This window comes from Ictidomys tridecemlineatus, chromosome 2, assembly GCF_052094955.1.
Source record: "Ictidomys tridecemlineatus isolate mIctTri1 chromosome 2, mIctTri1.hap1, whole genome shotgun sequence".
Lineage (NCBI taxonomy): Eukaryota > Metazoa > Chordata > Mammalia > Rodentia > Sciuridae > Ictidomys > Ictidomys tridecemlineatus.
Genome location: NC_135478.1, coordinates 166,724,815 through 166,747,463, shown reverse-complemented (window position 1 = coordinate 166,747,463; position 22,649 = coordinate 166,724,815). Strand labels below are relative to the sequence as shown.

At 32.7% G+C, this 22,649-nt stretch overlaps 1 protein-coding gene across 2 annotated transcripts in view; it reads right to left on the bottom strand.

Annotated features, from left to right (window-relative positions):
• The window catches only part of Sema3d (semaphorin 3D), a 183,786-nt gene that overhangs the window by 63,802 nt on the left and 97,335 nt on the right, over positions 1–22,649 (bottom strand). For both annotated transcript variants that reach the window (XM_078040126.1, XM_078040127.1), the window contains 4 exons: positions 18,639–18,701; positions 9,830–9,949; positions 5,342–5,435; positions 2,663–2,791 (listed from right to left, as the gene is read on the bottom strand). In XM_078040126.1, the coding sequence (XP_077896252.1) occupies positions 2,663–2,791; positions 5,342–5,435; positions 9,830–9,949; positions 18,639–18,701 (406 nt within the window). The remainder of the gene's footprint in view (positions 1–2,662; positions 2,792–5,341; positions 5,436–9,829; positions 9,950–18,638; positions 18,702–22,649) is intronic.

Here is a 22,649-nt window from a genome sequence, read left to right as displayed (position 1 = left end):
TTTCCACATAAAACAATCATTTTTATTTTAGTCTGAAATGAAAATATAAGACATTCAAATAGTTTTTAAGGGCACTGATTTATAGGACAAGGATGGAATTATAGTTTGGGAAAACAATGGAACACAGGGAATAGTTGAAACTACTAGGTTACATGAGCTCACTGAATGATGAAGTATAAAGGGAAAAGAAAAAAGTGGTCAATAGTTTAACATGCTAAAGGGATGTCAGAGAACCAGAGTGCATTTGGAGTTTTAGTCCCACATCTGACCTGTCCCATTCAGGAATGATAGCAATGAGGGTGATATCGGCACTAATCCAGCTCTTGCCTTTTAACAGACTTCCCTAAATGATTTAATATAATGTTTATGATTCTAAACATATATAGTTATCAATAGATGCCATTTTAAATAGACAAGGATTTGAAAGCTCAGAAAGTTCTGATCAAGATCACACGTAAGTAGTATTCAGGATTTAAGTGTAGATACTTAAGTTTCAAACAGCTATGACCTTTTTGTCTAAGCTGGGATAATTTGAGAGTAAAAGAATAATACAAGTAAACTGGAAATCCTGGGCAAAACCAGGTCCTATGGTCACTGTGGTTATTAGACATTAAGTCTGCCTTGAATGACCCAAAATGATAAATTCAGTTCCATTGAGGTTAGACTTTTATCATAGATCTTTTTCTCCTTCCTTCAGAACTTTACTTCCTACTGCCTTCTTGTCTTAAACTCTACCTTATGTCTTTAGATTCTTCCTTTCACAAATGTGCCCCTTAAATATGCTTTGCTGTGTGTTCTGGAGTACGTCTCCACAACCACCACCTTTGTCTCTGTACCTTTTTCATTCTCATACTTTCATTCAATGAACACTTTTCTCCTTTAGTTTTCACATCATGCCATCAGTTCATCTTTAAAAAAATAAAGAACTGATTACCTGATTAAAACAAAACCATCAATGGTTCTCTTTTAGTTCCACAATAATATTCACAACTTGTTAGCCCCTTCTCCCAGTGTCTGCTATGCTGCAAGATAAGCAGCTCATTCATGATACCCGAGGTCAGTCACCTTCCCCTGTCTATCAGGGCAGGGACCATGGGTAGAATAGCACTCAGTATGCAATAAGGACTCAAAGACTGTTGATTATGGAAATGTTCAACAATTCAAAGGCTTCCTACTTTGTAATTCTATTCACACAGCAATAACAACAGCATCCCAGGTAAATAATAGTTGCATATGTATTTTTGACATTTATTGTTTTAATAAGTTGCAGATTTATTTATGGACAACAAAGAATACATTTTTAAAAGAGTAACAATGTCATAATATTTGTCATGCCCAAACTGAAACATTGTATCTTATACTACATCTTAAAGCCATAAGAATATCTTATCATCTAAAGAGATATCTAAACTTGGTGGTGGGTGAAATATAGGAGTTACTATCAAATCAAGAAATTCCACAAAAATATACTGTTGGGCATTGTTTCTTGTTTATTTATTTATCTTTGTTTATTTGGAGATCATATTTTTACATAAACAAATAGATCTGGAGGTTTTGACCAAAGAAATGTTTTAAAAGTGTTTCTTCTTTTGTTTATGTTGTCACTGTTTAAATCATACTGAAATATACAGAGATGGCCCTTAGAAATGCTCTACCTTGTCCTCTTCCACTAGAGCTCAATATTTATGGTGAGAATGGTAAATGTGTTCTGCCTGCTTAAATAACAGTTTTATATTATTCTGTCCTGCAGAGTAATAAAGGCATATGTTAATTAGAAAACATTAGAAATCATGATAAAATTTGGCCTGTTGTAAGGCAATGGGGTAAAAAATTTAGACCCTTGTATTAGTTCTTAAAATAATTAAGAAAATTCACTTAGAAGTTTTTTTTTCTTTTTTAAACCCAAAATATGGCATGACCCTAAATATAATAGTAATCAGACCAACCTATGTCAATATCAATATTCTTAAAACTTTGCAGGGCTGTGTAATGCCAAACATGAATTTTAGCAATAGAAGTTGTCATTATTACTATCAATGTTAAGAAATGATAAGGAGAGGGAAATATTACCTGCCTGATTTGATAATTACACATCATACACATGTATGTATTAAGTTCATACTATGTCCCCAAATATGAAAATCATTGTTAATTTAAAAGAAAAGATATAATTATGTATCAATTACAAATAAAAAATATGTTCTAGAAAAGAAGAAGTTAGCATTACAGTCTCACCCCTTTCTACTGAGCTAAGAGGCAATAGATGGCTTAGTCATTAAACCACAGACTGTGGGAGTCAGATTACCAGCTTGAATCCTGGCTCTTCAGCTAAGAAGTTATGAGACCTTGACCAAATTAGTCAACTCCTCTCAAACTGTAGTTTGCTGATCTTTCAAAAACATAAAATAATACTATATCTTACATGTCATTGTGAATTTTAAAAGTATCTATAAAAGCATAGATAGTGCAAACTACATAGCTCGCACTCAGTCAATACCAGCTGTTACTATACATAACAAAAAATTCTGGAGATTTGTCTAGCTTGATGTGAATTAGTTTCAAATGTATTTTATAATATTGTACTTAAGCAACTATACAAAAACACAACCAAATGGACAATAAGGAGCTTCTTATCAAAATCAATGACAAAACAATCACTAACCATTGAGCCAGTAGTGCTCTGAAATGTCAGTTCTGATGTAATGGTGGTCATGAGTGGGCCCCAGGGACCGTGTGAATGCAGTATCTTTGCCAAGGAAATCAGATGCTGTTCCAGAATAGAGGTACTCATCTGGGAGAAAGAAAAGCACACATAGGACTTTTCAGATACTGACCTTAGATACTATTGAAAACATACAAATTTCACAGCATGACACCAAAGACAATGCTTGCTTCACATCAGAATATATTGTTTCACAAATTTCACTTTCAGATTTTGAAAAATAAGCTTAGTTGAAGACACAAGTCAATTAGCTTTCATCATTTAATGCTAGATACTCTAAAAGGACTAAATTCTTCCACATTAATAATTGCACATGCATTGGCTTCTCTTTGAACCATCTCTTTATTCCTTCTCCCCACAAATATTTCAGTAAAACATTATAGTTAGGAATTCTTCTTTGCAACAACACACAGAAAATATTAAAAAAAATTAAATGCCATAATGAGGAATGGATTGTGTAATTAGTATTTACTTAACCGAACAACCTCAAGGACCACAACTTTTCTTTGCCTAACCTCTGCTGAAAGGGAGCTTTCAGCACTGAAGTCATTCTTTGTAATTATAACATGCCGCATTCCTTGTAGCTAATCATGTCTCTAATAGTTCTGATAAACAGGAGTTCTTGAAAAGAGAAAGATGTTGCATTACAGCATACCAAATTTCTTTGTCCTGTTATTTACATAAAGTGAATGTCCATGTTTTATCAGGCACAGAAGAGAGAAAGGGTAAGGAAAAGAGAGAGGGGAAAGGGGATGGGGGAGGACAGAGAGGAGGAGAAAGGAAAGAATGTCAGGAAGGAGGAGGAAGAAAGGAAGTAAGTCCAGAGGAGGGTACAGAGAGGTGAGGGGGCTGAGAAAAAGAACGAAAGGGAGCAAGGAAAGAGAATCAGGGATTGAAAAGGAGAGATGAGGATGGGGGAGTGGAGAGGAGGTGCTGGGTCAGTGACAGGGCCCCCCTACTGCTAGTGGCAGGGCTGGGAAGGGGCGGAGTGGATGGCAGGACAAAGTGTTGCCCCTTTGAGAGCCAAGCCTTTGCCATTTCAAGAGCCTTTTACAGTCCACTACTGTGGGTTATATGTTTAAAAAAAAGTAAAACTGGTCTACAGACCATTTAAATTTTTAAATGCCTATGTATGAAAATAAAAACATTAGATCATCATTGAAATTCAACTTTCCTCAGAAATGTAATCTAAATTTATCTAAATAAGCCCTTGGGAAAATTATGCTTAAATAATGACAGTCGGCAGCTTCTAAAGGAAACCAAACAATATACAAGTGAGAGAAATTCAGCTGTGTAAATGTGTTAAAGACACAGTAGTACTTCATCCTCTTAAGGTACTTCCTAAAGTATATCAGGTTAAATGGAAATATTTTCTTGCAGACCAAATTTTTTTAAAATCAGAAAAACATAACCTAGTGAAACCAATGATCTTGCTTTGAAGTGAAACTGTGCATGTTTCTGTGTGTTTTGAAAATTATGTGGCTAACATTTACTCGTCCTCAGAAAGTGAAATAGATAATTTGGGATTCTCATCTGTCAAGTGGGATTAATACCCTTTATAAAATACAATGGACCGTGGGCACTCGTGAGTCCTTTTATGATTCTGTGTATGACTTTAGATGCAATGAAGACAGTTTTTAAAACTAGATATGCAGAACCAAATTTTAATTTGAAACCTACCATGTTTTCTGATAAAATAGTCAATTATATATTTCAAAGTAATGGTTTGCTTCCCTTCCTCTTATCAAACTTTTCACAATGTCTTTGTTGAGATCCCAAATCATCTATTTCACTTTCTGAGGACGAGTAAATGTTAGCCACATAATTTTCAAAACACACAGAAACATGCACAGTTTCACTTCAAAGCAAGATCATTGGTTTCACTAATGAAAATTAAAATGTCACGGTGCTTTAGTCTGATGGTTTATTCAAACATTTGATAGACAAGTTACATAAAAAGAGACCAAAGTCATGAACCAAACCAAGACAAAAAGTATTCTGGTAATGGTTGAAATTCTAGGATCCTGCTGACATTCTATAGAGCATACTTCAGACCACACAGTACTGCCTGCTTCCTTTGAATAAGATTACCATCTCACATTTAAGATGTATACAAAGTGAGAGAAGACTAAATGTACAGGAAAAAAAAAGAAAAAAAATTCCCATTTCCATTAATAGAACATTTTGGGAAAAATATGTTGTAACATTATATATCTGTATTTGATAGCTTGATTCATTTGGTTTATTGATTTACACACATGCAGAATTCTTAAATTTAACATCCCTACTGAGCCAAATAGGGACATAACTCAGTATAAAAAAATAGGCATATAAATATAATATTATAGAACAAGCATGTCATTTGCATTAAAAAATTCAACCAGAAGTTCATTTTAAAAGCAGTTGTGTAGACATTAGGATTGCTGAAACCTCACTTTATTGGAATGTTCAGTATAAAAAGATTTGGTACTAAAATACTGGAACCAAATAGCTGGTGGAAGACTAATCCAAAATTATCTTCAACTCAATAAGAAAATGTGGCTTTTCTACACATGTATGTCTACGCATATCTTTTCAGAAAATCATTTTAGAGCAAGATATATGTGTCATCAATCTTACCTGTCATTACTGATGCAAAAGGCTGCTGAGGATCAAAAGGACATTTCAGTCTGCCAGACTCCAAATTATGTGGGTCCAGTTTGAATATGACTTCCTGTTATGAGAAATATTAATGCAAGTGAGATTTTTAATGATATTACAACCAGTAAGTACATAGAAGAATTAAATTCTAACTCATTAATTCAATAAAAACTAATAGAGCATATATAGTATGTACTTCATGCTGATCCTTAACTCTTTAGCCAATATTACATTTGGCAAGACTCAATTCTCATGTTTGGTCTCCTTTTTCCCCAAGGTGGTAATGAACTACTATCAATATCAAAATCACTAAGCAAACATATTTTTAAGCTTACTAATTAGTTTATTATTATTAATTTAAACCAATCTCCTCTTTTAAGAAATAAATTTATTATAATATTTATGCTTTTATGTTAATGATTATGATTTATGTTACTAAGCATCTGCAACTATGTCAAATTACTTAAGCCGTGCATGTGTGAGTGTGTGTGTGTGTGTGTGTGTGTGTGTGTGTTAAATGACATAAAAATGTTCTGAGGCAGGCAGTTAATTTTCAGAGCTATTGATGCATGTGGGCAAAAAAAAAAAATCCTGTTGTAGTATTTTCACTATTATAAAAACACTATACACATTAAAGCCACATAGTTATTTTGGCTGAAACATCTATTTTTGTAATAGTGGCCACAGACAGAATGACATTGGCAGACTTTTAATATTCAGGAAAAAAAATAACATCGTAAGTTGATCTTTCCAAGAAAAATATGAATGTATAATGAATGTAGCCCCATGAGCCTGAGTGTTTCATAACAATGACAACACTACATCCAGCAAAAAGGCAGATGACTCACTCTCTGCATTTGTTGGAGAAGTCCAGCATTTCAGACATTCTCTCTAGATGGATTATCTGCAAAGTTATACCATAGCTCACATGGAATAAGAGAGAACTGTTCAATGCTACAAGCACTGAAGCAAAAGGGATAGAGGACATTGTATTACTTATTGTATTATGTTGTCAGTTGAGATTTTTTCCCCTTTTGAATGAGACCAATAGTAACTAAAAAATAGTAATAGCAATTTAAGTAACCTGATTAACAATCAATATTATGCAGTTTTAAATAAACCTACTTTAATGCTAGCCATAGTGGCACCTAACAGTTAACAGGTACTAACCAAGATCTAGAAAGTTTATGCAGATTGTCTCACTGAATCCTCACCATAAGTCTAACAGTGTAGCTACTTCAACAATTCCAGCTCTGCCAATTACTATAATATTGAAGATAGAAGGAGCACATTCTTTGTTCAGTGTCACATAGTAGTAGTAAAAGGCAAATCAAGAGCTTGAACTCATGGTTGTCTCCAAAGTTAACAATATAGTCTCAGAATTTTAAACTCATTTATATAAGAATGTGTTCATGTTTATTTATTGACTCACTGTGACCATGTAACATAAGTCCAAGTGTGTTTAGTTTGATCAGGTTAGTTAATGAAAAGTAATAAAGGAGCCTAGGTACAAAAAAAAAAAAATATCCAATGAAAATGTATTTAGGGCATACTTCCAAACATAGCTGGGGACAGAGATGAGTGGGGAATGGGGCTGTGATAGTGGCTCTTAAGTAAGTTTACTTATCATTAAAGGCACATTACTTTCCACAGGTTAACTAGGCCTATTGACTCTAAAAGTCTATAATTAGATACTGTAAAGGGAAAAGTAAATTAAATCCTGTTCTACAGGTTATAATAAAAAACTAGAAAATATCTGGAGACAGCAGGAAAGCAGGTTTCCTTGAGCCAGTCAAGGGCACCTACAGAAAAATAAAGTAAAAGAATGGATGATTCAATGCACTTCCTGAGATAAACTCATGGCATTACATGGCACTCTAAGTTTTGAGATTTCAATTTTATGAGATTTGCCTCCTGAAATTCCTTAAACCTAATTATTTATGCAAAAATCACCTGTCTGAGCTTCTCATACAGACATATTGTTAGAGAAGGAAAAAATATAAGTAGATAAGAATGATAGTAAGAAAATATTCAATCATCAAAACTAGTAAAGTTACTGCCAATATCATCCCCACTTAAAGGTGAAATGTGCAGCAACAGAGTGTTGAACTCAGAGAAAAGAACTTGCTTCTAATCCAATTGTTAAACAGCTATCACAATTTCCAGTATTGCAGGGTATTAATATTACTTCATATAAAGTGTATACACACACACACACACACACACACACACACACATGCATATGTATTTTAAACTTATGCCTTTTTACCTTTCTGTCTTCCTGTTTCCTATTTTAATGAATATTAAGTGATTAGAATGGAGCAAGTGCTATTCCAAATTATTGTTATTCCAATCATTTTCTCATTTGTACTTTAAACTCTGTGAAGCAGTTACTATCATAATCATTATCATTTTATTGAATAAACAATAAATTAGGAAATGTATGCAGTATGCATAAGGTCATGGATTTGGTAAATGACTGAAGCCATATGTCAAGCTCTGATGGTCCGTACCCAAGCTACTATTAGAAGTTGTTGACAGCAGTCTTGATTTCTCTGTTGAATCTGGACCCAATTGCCCTCTTGGCATGACCTACTGAACAGGTTTCAAATGCAAAATGTGCAATTACTAACTCACTATTCTATCCACAAACTTGGTAATACTCTGACCTCAATAAATAGGACCACGCTCCAACTGGCTGCTAATTCTCTAGGATTCATCATAGTTATTTCCTCTTCTCACTGCCCCAGCCACATTAAGTAGCAGTCTCCAGAGAGTTCCTTCCTCTAGCCCTACAGAGTATCACTGTTTCTTCTCTCCAGCAATCTTATCTTAAATGAAAAGGGATTCTAAACTCTTACAATAATTTCTTGAAATTAACGGTTCATTTAAAAAAGTTAACAATCTTGAAGGAAGACTGCCCATACAATTACCTGTATTTCTGACCTGCTGAAAACTCTCAAGGCTTAATACTCCTGTTCACTCATAATTTTCTTATTCATAGAACTTGTAAATTTGACTGCCCCAGGGCTTCTTGACAGTCCCAAGCTAAGTAATTAGCTCCATCCAAATTCCCTTTCAGCACGTGTGACTTTTAAGGAGCTATGAAACACTATTTGCTTTCCTCAGCAGGTTGTAAGTTTGGCCTTTAGCCTCAAGTCTCAAAGCACACCCAAGCTGTGGGGCTATCTCATATAATTACACCCTATGCTATGAGCTACTGTTATATATCACCCTTCATCAAAGCTAGGCGGGAGAACATTACACCAGCAACAAAGAATGATGGATTCAGTTGCCAAGTCTCCTAGTGGTTCAGAGATTTAACCATCATGGTTGCTTTATTTTCAAACAGTAGAGTCTGAGCTGCTTAGACAAGCTGGTTAGAGAGGAAAATCTATCCTGCCACACTCGTGGGTTTGATCTCTGCATGAATCAGTTAAATCAATGTAAGGAAACCTGTTTCAGAACCCTGGACTTTACTTTCAAACACACAGCCAATCATCCTGCAAATATATGTGGTTATTCACAAGAAGCATATACATAAACATGAGGATAACAGTCCATACAAAGAAACAATTTAGAGTTCATATTTTAAAGCTCAGCAGAGCATGCTGGCTCTAGATGCAGACTGTCTTGGTTCTACTCATTACTAGATCATTTATTGGATGGGTGACCTTAAAAATAAAATTTCTTTCCCAATAGGACAACTTTTGCTAACCCATATGTTAGAATTTATAAAGGTACTAACTTCATTAAGAGTTTGTGAAATTCCAAAAAAAAAATCCATATAATATGCATGATATAGTCTATAACTCACAGCACTTTAAAATAGTCATTAGTTAAATTTCTGAAATTCACATATTTCTTATTTGCAAAAGTGCTCATTGCTATCTGGAATAAATTCATCTTAATTAACACATACTTTATTTCTTCTATGCTAATTAGGTGCTACATAATCAATAAGTTCAGTTTGATAATTACTATCTATATAAATTTAAGAAATTCATTAAAGTTCTCTTTACTTAGTGACCACTATCATAAGGATTCATAACAGGTCAACTTTACTGGATAGGAAAAATGAAATTATATAGAAATAATTCCACTGCAAGATCATATGGAAAATGGATTCTTACCAACAGCAACAAACTATATATATCTACTTATAAAGGAAACTCAAGGGAAAAATGAAAGTATCCAGAAAGCCCATATAAAGCAAAAAGACTTCTAGCATTTTACATTATTAATTTTATTTTTTATTAAAAATAACTTTTAATAGAAAAATGTACTATGTAGCTAAAATGTATAATCAAAATGATAGTCCATAAAATGGTTAGGAAGATAAGTCCTTATACAGTTAATAAAGTGTATTTTTAATCTTTATATTCAAATATATCCCATTTATATTAAAGTTATTAATTAACAAAATATTGCAATAAATCATGCTTTGCATACTATGCATTATATTACCTCCTTGTAGGCTCCAAGATCAATATATCCACACACTGGATGAAATGCTCCAGTTCCACACACATAAATGTGAGTCTTGTTATAGGGTTGAAGAACTCGGATGAAATTTGCACATTCTGTCTATTGGATGTAAAAATTAAAGCATTAGCACAGGGCTCAAGTTTTTGAAAGATTATCCTTCATATCACCTGTTTTTGCAAGTAGATAAATCATTAAATATTAAAAAATAAAAATATTTATTACAAGGTTTAAATGTCTAACTGAACAAAAAAATATAGGGCAATTGTGGAAATTATGGCTTATTAGAGTGACTCCTCACAATTATAAAACTTTTGAACTAATCAGAATGTTAGAATGAAAATCTTTATAGTGATATTCAGTGAGACCTGGAGAATGGATATACACAGAATGTGAATGTGACATCCATACTTTCTTTCAAGTACACAGAGAAGAGCATCCATTATGCTCTAGTGTTAACACTCTATCCTACATGGCTCTAATTGCAACACCATCTGTCGCAGCTATACTGAACACAACACTAGACACAGATATGTATTTCATTCATATAGATCAAAATGCCCTATACTTGTGTCCATTTATTTTCAAATGCTACAAAGTCTTTAAAAATTAGATTGTTTCCTATTGATTTCAATGGTCTCTTCTGTTTTCCCACAGACATGCTTTAAGACTTGTATATCTCTTCTTGTTTTGAATATGCTTATATATATATATGTACATATATATATATATATATATATATAAAATATTTATTTATATCCTCATAATTTTTAGAACTTAAAGTGCGTTGGTGTGAGTCTATTGTAATTCTGTATGTTTGGAGTCCTGTAAACCTCCTGGATTTGACTTTCAATTTCATTCTTTAAGTTTGGGAAATTTTTTGATATTATTTCATTGAAAAGATTGTATATTCATTTTGGTTTGTATCTCCAAGCCATTAGAATTTCTATCCCCCATTTACTAATTAATAGTAGTTTTCTATATTTTTCTGGAGTAGTCACTCTTTTTTATGTATTAATTTTCAATATACCTAAACATAGGTGATTTCTTTTCTTTACATAAGTTTTGGAAATATTTTCTTAATCACGACTGCATGATTTCTAGTACCAAAGACCCCTGAGGAAAATATTAGGCTATAGCACATTTCTATTCTTAATAATAATTCTATATACAAGGCAGTTGAGTATTTAAGGAAGCTAGAAACCTATGAAACCACTGATTTTTTCTTGAAAAAGTTCAATCTTTCCTGATTAGCCATGGATTCCTCACCAGTGAGGCACAGATATAATGCTCACTTTTGTAAGGACTAATGGGAGGACTACATTAGATAAAAGAAAAAAAAAATAGACAATGATGTAACTGTTAGAATGGTTCTTAAAATTAAATAAGATTTTAAAAAGGCAGAGACAATGACTTAACCAATAGGATTGTTGTGATTGCTAACCGGGATTAAATGAAAAAAATAATATTTAATAATTATGCATTCCTTACTCTGATTTCAACCTAATACAAAACCTAATTCAAAATATTAATATCCCATGGCTGCTCTGATTTTAGAGTGAATAACTATATCTGCAAATCTGTGCAACAGAGTTCCTAGTTTCTTCCTTCCTTCACCCAACTAGTCTGCAAATTTATGTCTCAAAAGTTTGTAGATCTTAACAAAATCCACAGGCTCTATCTCAAAGAATATTCCCTTAAACTCATTGCGTAGTTTTGCTCTCTGCCTCCTTATAAAAAACAAACTAACAGTAGTTGCTTAAAACTAAGAAATACAATTACCAGTATTGATCCGTCTGGTAGCCACAAAGATAAAGGATATTTCTTAAATCAGGTAGATAGATGGAGTACTTTTTAACTGGAGCAGCACCCTGCACACAGTTGCTCTGTTGCACACTGCACTGAAAAAGGCCATCATATTTTGCTCAGGCATGCTTACTGACAGGACTTTTATTTCTTGGTCTTTCCTCCCTTAATAGATGCATACAAGGGTAAAATCTACCCAAAGAATAGTAAATACACAAAAAGAGAAAGAGTAAAAATGTATGGCTGAAGGGAGATGTGATGGATGCCCTGAGAGCTATTTCATCATTTTTACAAAAGTTTAGTTTTACACAAACAGTCATTAGATAATAATTTTGGAAACTTATGAAAGAAATACTTGTATAAAGAAATAAAACAACTCTCTTTCCGGATTATAAATAATGAAATCAGAAAAGTTAGGGACTATGAGAAGCCTTACTGTTAAAAAGGAAAACAAGGCCCAGCATGAAGTTGTATACACATAGGAAATATTTTAGTGACTATAAAACAAAAAGAACAAATCACACCTAAAACATTTCCCAACCTTTAATGTTTCTAGGACTATTTATTAAAATGCAACCAGCCTTGGAAAGTAACTTAGCTTGCCAGTTCCCACACAAGGTGAGAGATCACCTAGGATTAGTGTTTGGAATCCCTTCCTTCTCTCTGATTGGACTGAAGTGGAATAGAATATAGTGTGGGTGAGTCTTGAATTATATGACACATTTTATAAAAAAAAGAAAGCCTGTTCAAACTGTTCAAAGGTTTTTTTTTTTTTTTTTTTCAGGAAAGTTGACAGAAGGCAGTTCCCTAACTGGCCAGGAGGCAGTGGAAGGCATTGGTTGCCTGAGGAAAAGAAACCTATGATTAGGGATCATGAAAGATAAAGTCTCTGATTTCTAACAGCCTGGAGCAGGACATTTTAGCCAAACAACCTTGCCAAATGCAATTACTTTACAGTGACTTCCCTTTTAATTCATGACTTCATTTTTTTTTAGACTCAAAGATTACATACTCTTTTTTTCTAGCATGCATAACTTTCGAGTTTTGCTTAAATAGACTAATCAATAATTAACTTTATTTAATTCATTTAGCAACTTGCATGGCTATTAATGGTAAGGTAATTCTCTGAGGCATGAAGAAAGATAACTTTTGAGAATCAGCTTTTATAACTTTCCCTGAAAGCTAGCTAATTTGTTAGCTATTGCCCACAATAGCTGCATGTAACCAAACAATCTAGAAAGCAATATATTCAGCTTTGGAAAAGTATTAAACTTGTATCTTTCTTATTCTTCCTACCTATTCTCTCCTTTCTACTCATACCACCCCATTTGTTGAAGAGGAGAGAGAGGATCAAAACCATGCATTAATATTTAAATTCTCTGAAGTAACACTACATGTTTTAATGTTGTATATTTAATATGTTGTATGCATTTTTATATGTAACATTAATAAAATTAATATAAAGCTAAATTAATATTTGCAGAAACAAGTGGTCAATGTATGAACATTTAGAATTTTAGTTTCTCCTCAGTTATCAAAAAAGATATTAGCAAACAGAAGTACCTGCAATTCTCGAGACTTACAGGGAGTCTAGTTAAATCCAATATAGGTTTATACAGTTAAAAATAAAAAGAATCTCTCTTTCTCTTTATATATGTGTATGTATGCACTCACATATATAATATATATGTAAAATATATATGTTTTAAATTTTATAATATAATATAAATTTGGCTGGGGATGTGGCTCAAGCGGTAGCATGCTCGCCTGGCATGCGTGCGGCCAGGGTTCAATCCTCAGCACCATGTACAAATAAAGATGTTGTGTCCACCGAAACTTAAAAAGTAAATATTAAAAATCTCTCTCTCTCTCTATCTCTCTCTCTTTAAAAAATATATATAATATAAATGTAAAATATATATATATTTCGTGGTGTTAGGGCATAATGCATACTAGGCAATCACTTTACTATTGAGTTACATGACCAAAATCTCTTAAAGTATGTTTTTATTTTTAACATTTTTGTAGAATATTGTGATCATTGAACCTTGTTGGATCATTAATTGGATGCTATTCTCAGACATGATCCTGTATGCAGAGATAGCTGGTTAGTTCTCAGAATGTTTAAACATTTTAATAAATTGTCAGCATTTTAAAATAACTGTATAAAAGTTCAAATATCACAATTTCTTTCTTAAAAATGGAAGATGTAACAGTGAACATTTTTACAGAGGAATAATTGGTCATTTTTTAAAAAGTAAAGGAAATATTTAAAAGAAAAAGACTTTTTAAATATTGAAAGTCTAGTCCTCATAAAAGAAAACTGCTAAATAATATTTTTCCATGAGTGGAAAACATATTAGTTATATGCTTTATTACACACACACATACACATACACACACACAAACACACATACACTAGCATATACATGTGTATATTTTTTAAAAACATAGATATATCTATGTTTTTAAAAAATCTAAATAATCAGTAAGGAAAAATAAACAAAAGGGATATAATATTTAAAATACTTTTTCTAAGTATATAAAATAATTAGTATTTGTAGTATAAAAGGATTTCAATCTAAAACTGAAAATATTTTTCCTTTTGTTGTCAAAGATTCAATATATGTTTTTATATATTTGTAATAAATATTCATTTGCTCAGTATCCAATAATAGCAAGAGTATGAAAAAATATACCCTCTCAAAATCATATACTGCTGGTTAGAACACATGAGACATAAACTTTCTGGAGGGAAATTTAGCAATATGTGTGTAAAACTTTTATGTCTTTAACTAATAAAAGTCCACTTGATTATCAAAGATCTTCTCAGTGTTTATATTTAAGAATTTTCATATGCAGTATCATTTGCAATAATAAAAACTGGATATGCACCAGAATTCTAACAATAGAGGATTGATGAACTAGTGCATAATGGAATGCAGTGCAGCTATTAAAAGTGGTGTTATAAAAAGGAATTTAACGACATGGGAAAATGCTCATGGTAGTCTGCAAAGTGGAAAAAAACGTTTTCAGGGACTATGTATACAATGATTTCATTCTGCAAAACAGTAAATAGATAAGATAGAAGAATAAATACCAACATGTCACCAGCTATCTCTGGGTAGTGTTTATGGGGGAGACAGTATTTACAAGTGACTTTTTCCCCCCTTTGTATATAATTTGCAAACTTTCTAAAATAAATATTGTGTTTTGTTTTCAGATTTTCTGAAAAACTAAAACAAAAAAATGAAATATAACCACAGAACATTGGAGCTGGCAGGTCACCCATCTCTGTAATATCTCTCCACAGCTAGCCTGTGCACTTCTCTGAAGCTGAGCTGACAAGCAGAGCCAGGCTCTCCTAGCTCTGTCCTTTCTTTTGCCTGGACTGAGCGGTTTAACCCAAGTCGTACAGTCAGGACTAAAGATATTTCTTTATTGATTTTTTTTTGAATAACCTTCTTCTAATAGAAGCAAAATTCTGCCAAATATTTTTCTGTCTCTCCTTCTTCTCCCTGGATTCAACTGTGGGACCATGTTAAAGAATGTGGAATAGTTCCCTTTTGTTTTTTCATCTTCCACTGCCTCCCCATCCCAATTAGCTAAACTTCATTGTAGTAAATAATTCACTATTTAGCAGTTATATAGTACCTTTGTGTTAAGGGACAGTCTTTCCAAACACTTGTTAATCCTAAACGCACTCTTGGGAAGTAGGTAAAAATTACTAGAGAGAAGGAAGGAGAGAGGGTAGTGCCAACAGTAATAAAAGATGTCCATAAAATCACAGCCTTGTCTTAGTTTTCTGTTAGTCAACATCTGTGCAATACTGTTCGAAATGAGGACCTGTATCATGGTGATATTAGAGAGAGAAATTATTTGAGAGAGAGAGGTTTCAGATCCTGTATGTAGATTTATAGTGTAAAGTAGGAGCATAGTCTGTGCAGCCAGACTTCTGGATTCAATTCCTGGCTCTATATTTACCAGCTGTGTGATATTGGGCAAGTGATTTCATTTCCCTGGCTTTAGTTTTCTCATCTGGAGAAAATGGAATAATAATAAAGCATAACATATAGTGTTGTTTTAAGGATTAAATGAGATTAGAAACATAAGGTACTGAAAGCAGTACTTTGAATATGGTAAGTGCTGTGACAGTGTTAGCCATTGTCAGGAACTCTAAAATAGAATGACAAATTAAAAATGAAGAGATAAAGACTTGTGTCTTCATGAATCAACATCAGATTTTAAAGGATTTGTGAAAAGAGGAAAGCTTCCCAGATTTCTAATCCTGTTTTAGCAGAAGTGCTTAAAGGTAAGGGTAAGCACTAGCTCACAAACAGAACTGAGTTGGATGAATTCATTCAGTGTACTGAGTCATACATACTCAAGGATACCGCTTTCAGAAAAGCTCATCACTCTCTGCTTTAACTTAATAAGAGGGGCCATGCAGTTACTATGTAAATGGACCTAGTGTGCATGTTGAAATGAGAACACTGTCACAGTTTAAAACTTTACTAGTTGTTTGACCTTGGGTGTTTGTTCCTCATCTAACTGAACAGAAAATACACATTAGTTTATTGGGGAAAATTGAAAACATCCCTTTCCTTCTTGAGTTTTTATCAAATACTCAATATTGGTGAAACACAAGTTATAAAACTATTCACAATGGTTACACCATGCTTCTACTATTCATTCCACAAATAATTTTGAAAACTCTCATAACCAAAGCATTCTTTCCTTCATAAATTCAATAAAGAAATGATGCTTTTATAGAACCAGCACTTGCTATGTAATAAGAGTGAACAATGTCTCTGCATTGAAGTCATGGGATAAAGAAGAATATAGTCTTGAAAAGTTTAATTTCTTTCTTTTCTGGTAAAAATGAAAGTAAAACTGTCTCCCATTGCATTTGAGGCTAACAATCCCTGATATATTTCTGTTTACATTAATGTGCCTGAATAGATCATATTTCATATCATGTTAATACAAAATCACGTAGAAGTATGGGTTTTGTTTTGGTTTGATCACTCTGTTTTCTAGTACTGTTTCTAGGTATGAATGTATAGACATTTGAGGCTATCTGTGTCCTTCAGTAGAAAGACTCTTGAGGATAGCTACCTTATCAATTTCATATATATACATACATAGATGATATATAGTTGTACATACATTCAGGCTCCTTAAAATTGTTTGTTGACTAAACAAATGAGCAAATGGTGAACCAGCTTGTTGTCTGACAATCATAATTTTCTGAGCATCTCCTCAATTCACTAGACATCAAATACCCTATTGTTGTATGTCTATCACATTAATAATTTTTAAATCTAATTTTGCTTTCATATAACAAACAGTTTGCTTTTTATTAAATATGAAAGCCAAGCTCCACTTGAGATCCTTGTGTTATTGTGGTTAAGGTAACATTAAAGGATGTTGCAGAAGAAACTTCAAGATGTCCATGTTTCTGTCCTACATTGGAACCTCTTCCCATCTGGAGTTACATTCAGGTGGTGATTAATTTTACCTAAAAAGAATAATTCTCCTCGTCCACACAGTGCAAGAAATCAAAGCAAAACACAGAGTATCTGGCCTGAACTAGAGCATGCAGATGAGGACAGGAGTCAATCAATGTGGAGGTAAAACAGGTGACTCAGTGAGGGAGCACACAGGACAACTGCACAGCGTAAAGCAAGCCAGGCAAGACTGCACTGACAATGAACAGGGTGACTCCTGAACAGGGTTTTGTTCTTGTTCTTAGGGTGGTTTAAGCTAGAAGTTTATATTAAGAACATATAATTATCTTTTATGAGTTATTCCATGTAATAATTATTAAGTAAATTTTTAGAGTACGGTTATTTCTAGTTCTTATGCCAGAATCCTGTGTCATTCATTCTCAACTCATTTTTCTTCCATCAATTTTGCTTGTTATCTCTGTCACAATATAAATATCTTCTATATGCTGTAAATTTAATTTCAGTTCAAATAAAGTTAATCAATTATATATTCATGATATTAAATGTCTGATACTTGTATGTTTACATACATTTTTTAAAAAAAAACACATTCCTTGAAATACAATGTTTGCTGATTATTTGTTTTTTAATAGCTTCTAATATTTTTGTGATAAAAATAATAATGTTGAAGATACATTAGAAAGTATAACATTTCTAAATTTCTGTATTTTTAAAATTGTTTTTAAGTTGTAGATGAGCACCTTTTTTTTATTATTTGTTTTTAATGTGGTGCTGAGGATTGAACCCAGTGCCTCATGCCTGCTAGGCAAGCACTTTACTGCTGAGCCACAAACTCCTAAATTTCTGGATTTTTATAAACAGCATCAGTGCTTTTGGTAAGGTAGAAATATTTTATATTACATCAATCTTTATAGAGAATATTAGTTTATTATCTTAAAAATAATACACTTAGCCAGGTGTGGTAGTGAACAGCTGTAACCCAGCAGCTAAGAAGGCTGAAGCAGAAGGATCTCAAGTTCAAAGCCAGCCTCAGCAACTTTGCAAGGTTCTAAGCAACTTAGCAAACCTTGTCTCAAAAACAACAACAACAACAACAACAAAAAAAAAAACATAAAAAGTGCTGGGGATGTGGCTCAGTGGTAAAGCTTCCCTGGATTCAATCCCTGGTACAAAAGAAAAAAGAAAACACAAAGACACTTAATTGAATATTGTGGCCAAAACCTGTAATGCCAGGAACTCTGTAGGCTGAGGCAGGAAGATTCCAAGTTGAAGGCAAGCCTCAGCAATTTAGCAAGGTCCAAAGCAACTTAGTGGGACCCTTTCTCAAAAAAAAAAAAAAAAAACGGGGGGGGGGGATGCAGGGGAAGTAGCCCAGTGGTAGAATGTTACTGGGTTAAATTTCTACTATGTAAATAAATGAATAATACACTTATGTCATTATTTCAATAAAAGTAAGTGTAAATATTTACTATCATATCAGTTTAACAAAGATAATTATAAAATTTCATACTTACATTGGCATCCTTCCCAGCTAATTTACATAATTCCACTCTCTCCTTTGTGGCTGGCCAATAAATCTGTAAAACATTTCAAGGTGTGTCAGAATCTGAATATCTCCAGCACTCTAACCTATAATTTTGATTAAAGAAGTAAATGTGTGATACTAAAGAATGGATATTAATCATGAGTCAATGTGAGAATTTTGAAATTTAAGTATTTTTCAAAGCCCCCTTAAAAATGTTATTAAAAGAGAATTATGTAGAACAATCATTTTTTTTAAGAGAGAGGAGAGAGAGAGAGAATTTTTTAATATTTATTTATTTATTTTAGTTTTCAATGGACACAACATCTTTTTATTTTATTTTTATGTGATGCTGAGGGTCGAACCCAGCCCTGTGCATGCCAGGCGAGCTTGTTACCACATGAGCCACATCCCCAGCCCCCAATTTTTTTTATTTATCAATCTTGTTTCTTGTTTCTCTTTTAATGTATACAATAATTGATAAATTATGCTCAAGGGGAAAAAGTTCTCATAATAATGTCAACAGAGTTTCACACTAGAATTATAGGCTTTGTTTACCCCGTCTCTGTGTTTACTATGAATGATGGTGCATAATGAACATGTGTGATGAGGTGTTGGAAATAGCTCTGTGTCACACGCGAAAGTTATCACTCCAAACCAAGGACGAGTGTGAATTTGTTGACAGTATTTAACAAGCATGGGGCTCAGACACATCTGTCACTAAACTAAATATTTTAAAAGTATTATCTTATTTAAATTTCAAAATGACCTTATGAAATATTCATACTTATTCTCAATATTAAGTCAGAAACTTGGTCACCCAGCCACTAAAAAACATGTCAAAGGACAGAAAACTATTTTGTGATATAGCCATAATCCAACATGTATTCTGTCTGTCTTCTGAACTGGGAGTCTCAGTCCTTACAAAATGTTATTTGGGCAAATGATTAAGGTCAAAGGCACCAACCATCTTGGTTGGTAGCTTTTAATTATGCATAACAGTCTTGAATTATCAAAAAGAGCTTTTATCCTTCATTTTTAAAAAGAAAAGTTTAGAAATTTTTTAGTAAGGTTCAAAGAGTGATTTAGTCTGTAGAAAGAAAAGTTCTGATAGCTATAGGCAAGAAGAAACAAGAAAATCAAGTTCTGAGTTGCCTATAATGTACACGCCACAAGTTCCTGACAGACTTTTATTATGTTTTTCACCAAAGTTAACAGAAAATGTTTTAATAGATGAAGAAAAGAAAAAAAAAAACCTCTGTCAATACATTGAAAGAGACTTACTAAACCTGAAATTAACAAAGAATTTAGGAATCACCAATGTTTGTATAATATTATCTTTATAATAAAAATTTGGGCTTTTATGCCTGAGGAAGGAAGAGGAAATAGCATCCCAAAATGTAATAATAGACAAATAAAATCAAAGTAATAAGATTTTTAAATAAATGATGAATTAATATTAGAAGCAGATTATTTAGCAGAACATAGCTTTATATCACTGGACAGAAAATAATTCACATAACTCATATCTGTGATCTGTCAATTGGTTTAATCCTTGACTTATTTCATTTGATTTCTAGTCTAGATTAATATATCTCTGAGTCATTTAAATATGGTCAGATTTAATCATATTTCAGAAATAAATTTAGGATATGTATGTATACATATCCTAAATTTACATATACATATTTACATAAATTTATATATAGGTTATATACATATAAAAACATATATATTTGTTCAGGGTCACAGATCTTATTGTTATTAATACTATAGAATAAAGGAAATTACAGAACTCTTTCTCACCAGGTAAATGGGTCTTAAAATGCATAAAGAGCATCACAGTGTTCTATTTTTACTTCAAACAAGCATACTGGGTGATTGAGTTAAAGTAAATTATGAAATAAATATTGTCTCCAAAACTGAGTTTGAAAATATTCATTGCTGTCTCTAAATGGAAGAAGTTAAGGACAAAGCATGGAGGCAATCTTGACGTCTTTTATGGGATCTAAAATGTTTCAAAGTTAACATGGAATAGTTACTGTTCATTAGACACGTAGCTATGATTGTGTGTGTAATGTGTCTAATGTGTGTCATGTGTGTAATGGCACAAGGATTCTAAGATACCGGTACAAAGAAAATTTTTCTAATTAAAAAATTGCCACCATGCCAGGCAAAGCGTGAGATTGAGGCACTCAGATCTGAGTCAGGAAAACAGTTCAATAAACAGCAGCTCCATTTCCATGGGAGCTGGAGGGAGGGAAGAGAGCACACAGGGAGCAGCCATTGCCAGGGAGCACTCAGGAACACTCAGTGGTAAACAGTTCTTCTCAGGCCCCACTTTCGTATCATTGTTCACATTACTGGCTTTTAATAGTTTCAACTCTAGTGTGATAGTTCAGTTTAGTTTAATAGTTTCAACCCTAGTTTGTCTTAGAGATCTGACACTAAAATACCAATTGCACATTTTTTCTTCTTTCTAAAGAAACACAAGTCTCTAAAAGAAGTTTTAATGTTTCTGTTGTACATTTTGCTGAGTTGTATCATCCTAGTTGGTGGAGCAATAAACTAATTACAAGCTTCAGAGAATCTGCTTTTTGATAAGTAGATAAATGTCAAACAGAGATGTGTAAGCACTGACAATTTGCGGGACTCCAGAACTCATTTTTTTCTAGATCTTCTAATCTCTGTTTATATAATAGATTTTCTCCAAAATGTTCTTTTATTTTTCATCATTCACTTTCAATGCTATAATATCTAGATCCCTGATATTAATGGAAACTGTCCTTGAACATATGTGTAATGGCACAAGGTTTCTAAGATACTGGTACAAAGAAAATTTTTCTAATTAAAGAATTACTGAAGCCTTCAAAATGAAGATTGAGAGTGCATATTGGCTTATTTTAATATAATACCATTAAGAACTTAGAAATCATAAGCAGAATCAATTTAAATAATAACCACCTACAGATAAACATACATATATATATATATATAATTTTTTTTCAGACTCTTTCTTCTTTCTCAGTTAACTGAGAAAGAAGAAAAAAATACCATTGTAGTTGTGCCAATGATTAAGAGATATTATTTTAATTATGAATATGGTGGGATTTTCTTTTACTTATTATTTAGTCATTAGAATAAAGGTTTTGCAAAAATATTTCTTTTGATTCTTAATTAGTAAAAGACTTTAAAGATACAGAATAATCCTAGATTCAATCTAAATACAAATCAAAGGGGAAAAAAAAGTACTTACATAGGTAGTTATATAGAGTTGGCAAAAATATGTTCAAGTCACAGTTTTGTGTTTCAATAATTTTTGAAGAGACATCTAATGTGGTATACACACAAACACACATGACAGAGCATTCCATTACCCACATTTTCTATTCTAATTGTGTATGCTCTTGCATTTTAGTGCCTTAAAACATATCTCAACATATTAAAAGTTGCATTAAGCAGAATAAAACACAGCATATATGCCATATCATCTCAAAGATGATGGCTCCCTAGAAATTCATTCACTGATATTTTTTTCTGTCAAGTAACAAAGAGCCATACCAGAAGCAGTCACTTGTGTAATTGCCCTATTTTAATTGTCCTGAAACATTCTCATGAAATATTAGTTCTTAACTAACCTTGTATGAAGTACCCTACAGAATTTAAAGCTGTCATTTTAGTGGGCTGTGATCTTTAAGACCTTACATCTTTTATATTAAGGATTGCTAATATGTAGAAAGCACATTATTGCTCTCCATCCACAAGCAGGGCAGAAAAATCAAACAGAGATCTTTTCTGTGGAGTTTGATGAGCCCAAGAATCACTTCCAGCTTAATTATCCAGAGTGTAACTACTAATTAAACCAATGTTAAACAATTAGAATTGTGCAAGTTGTTTTTAATCTGAATGGTAATTCTTATAGATACATTTGACAACAGAAAACTGGGAAACAGAACAGAATTTTATAAAGCTCTCCACATTTAGAAGTAATAATTTACAGTTA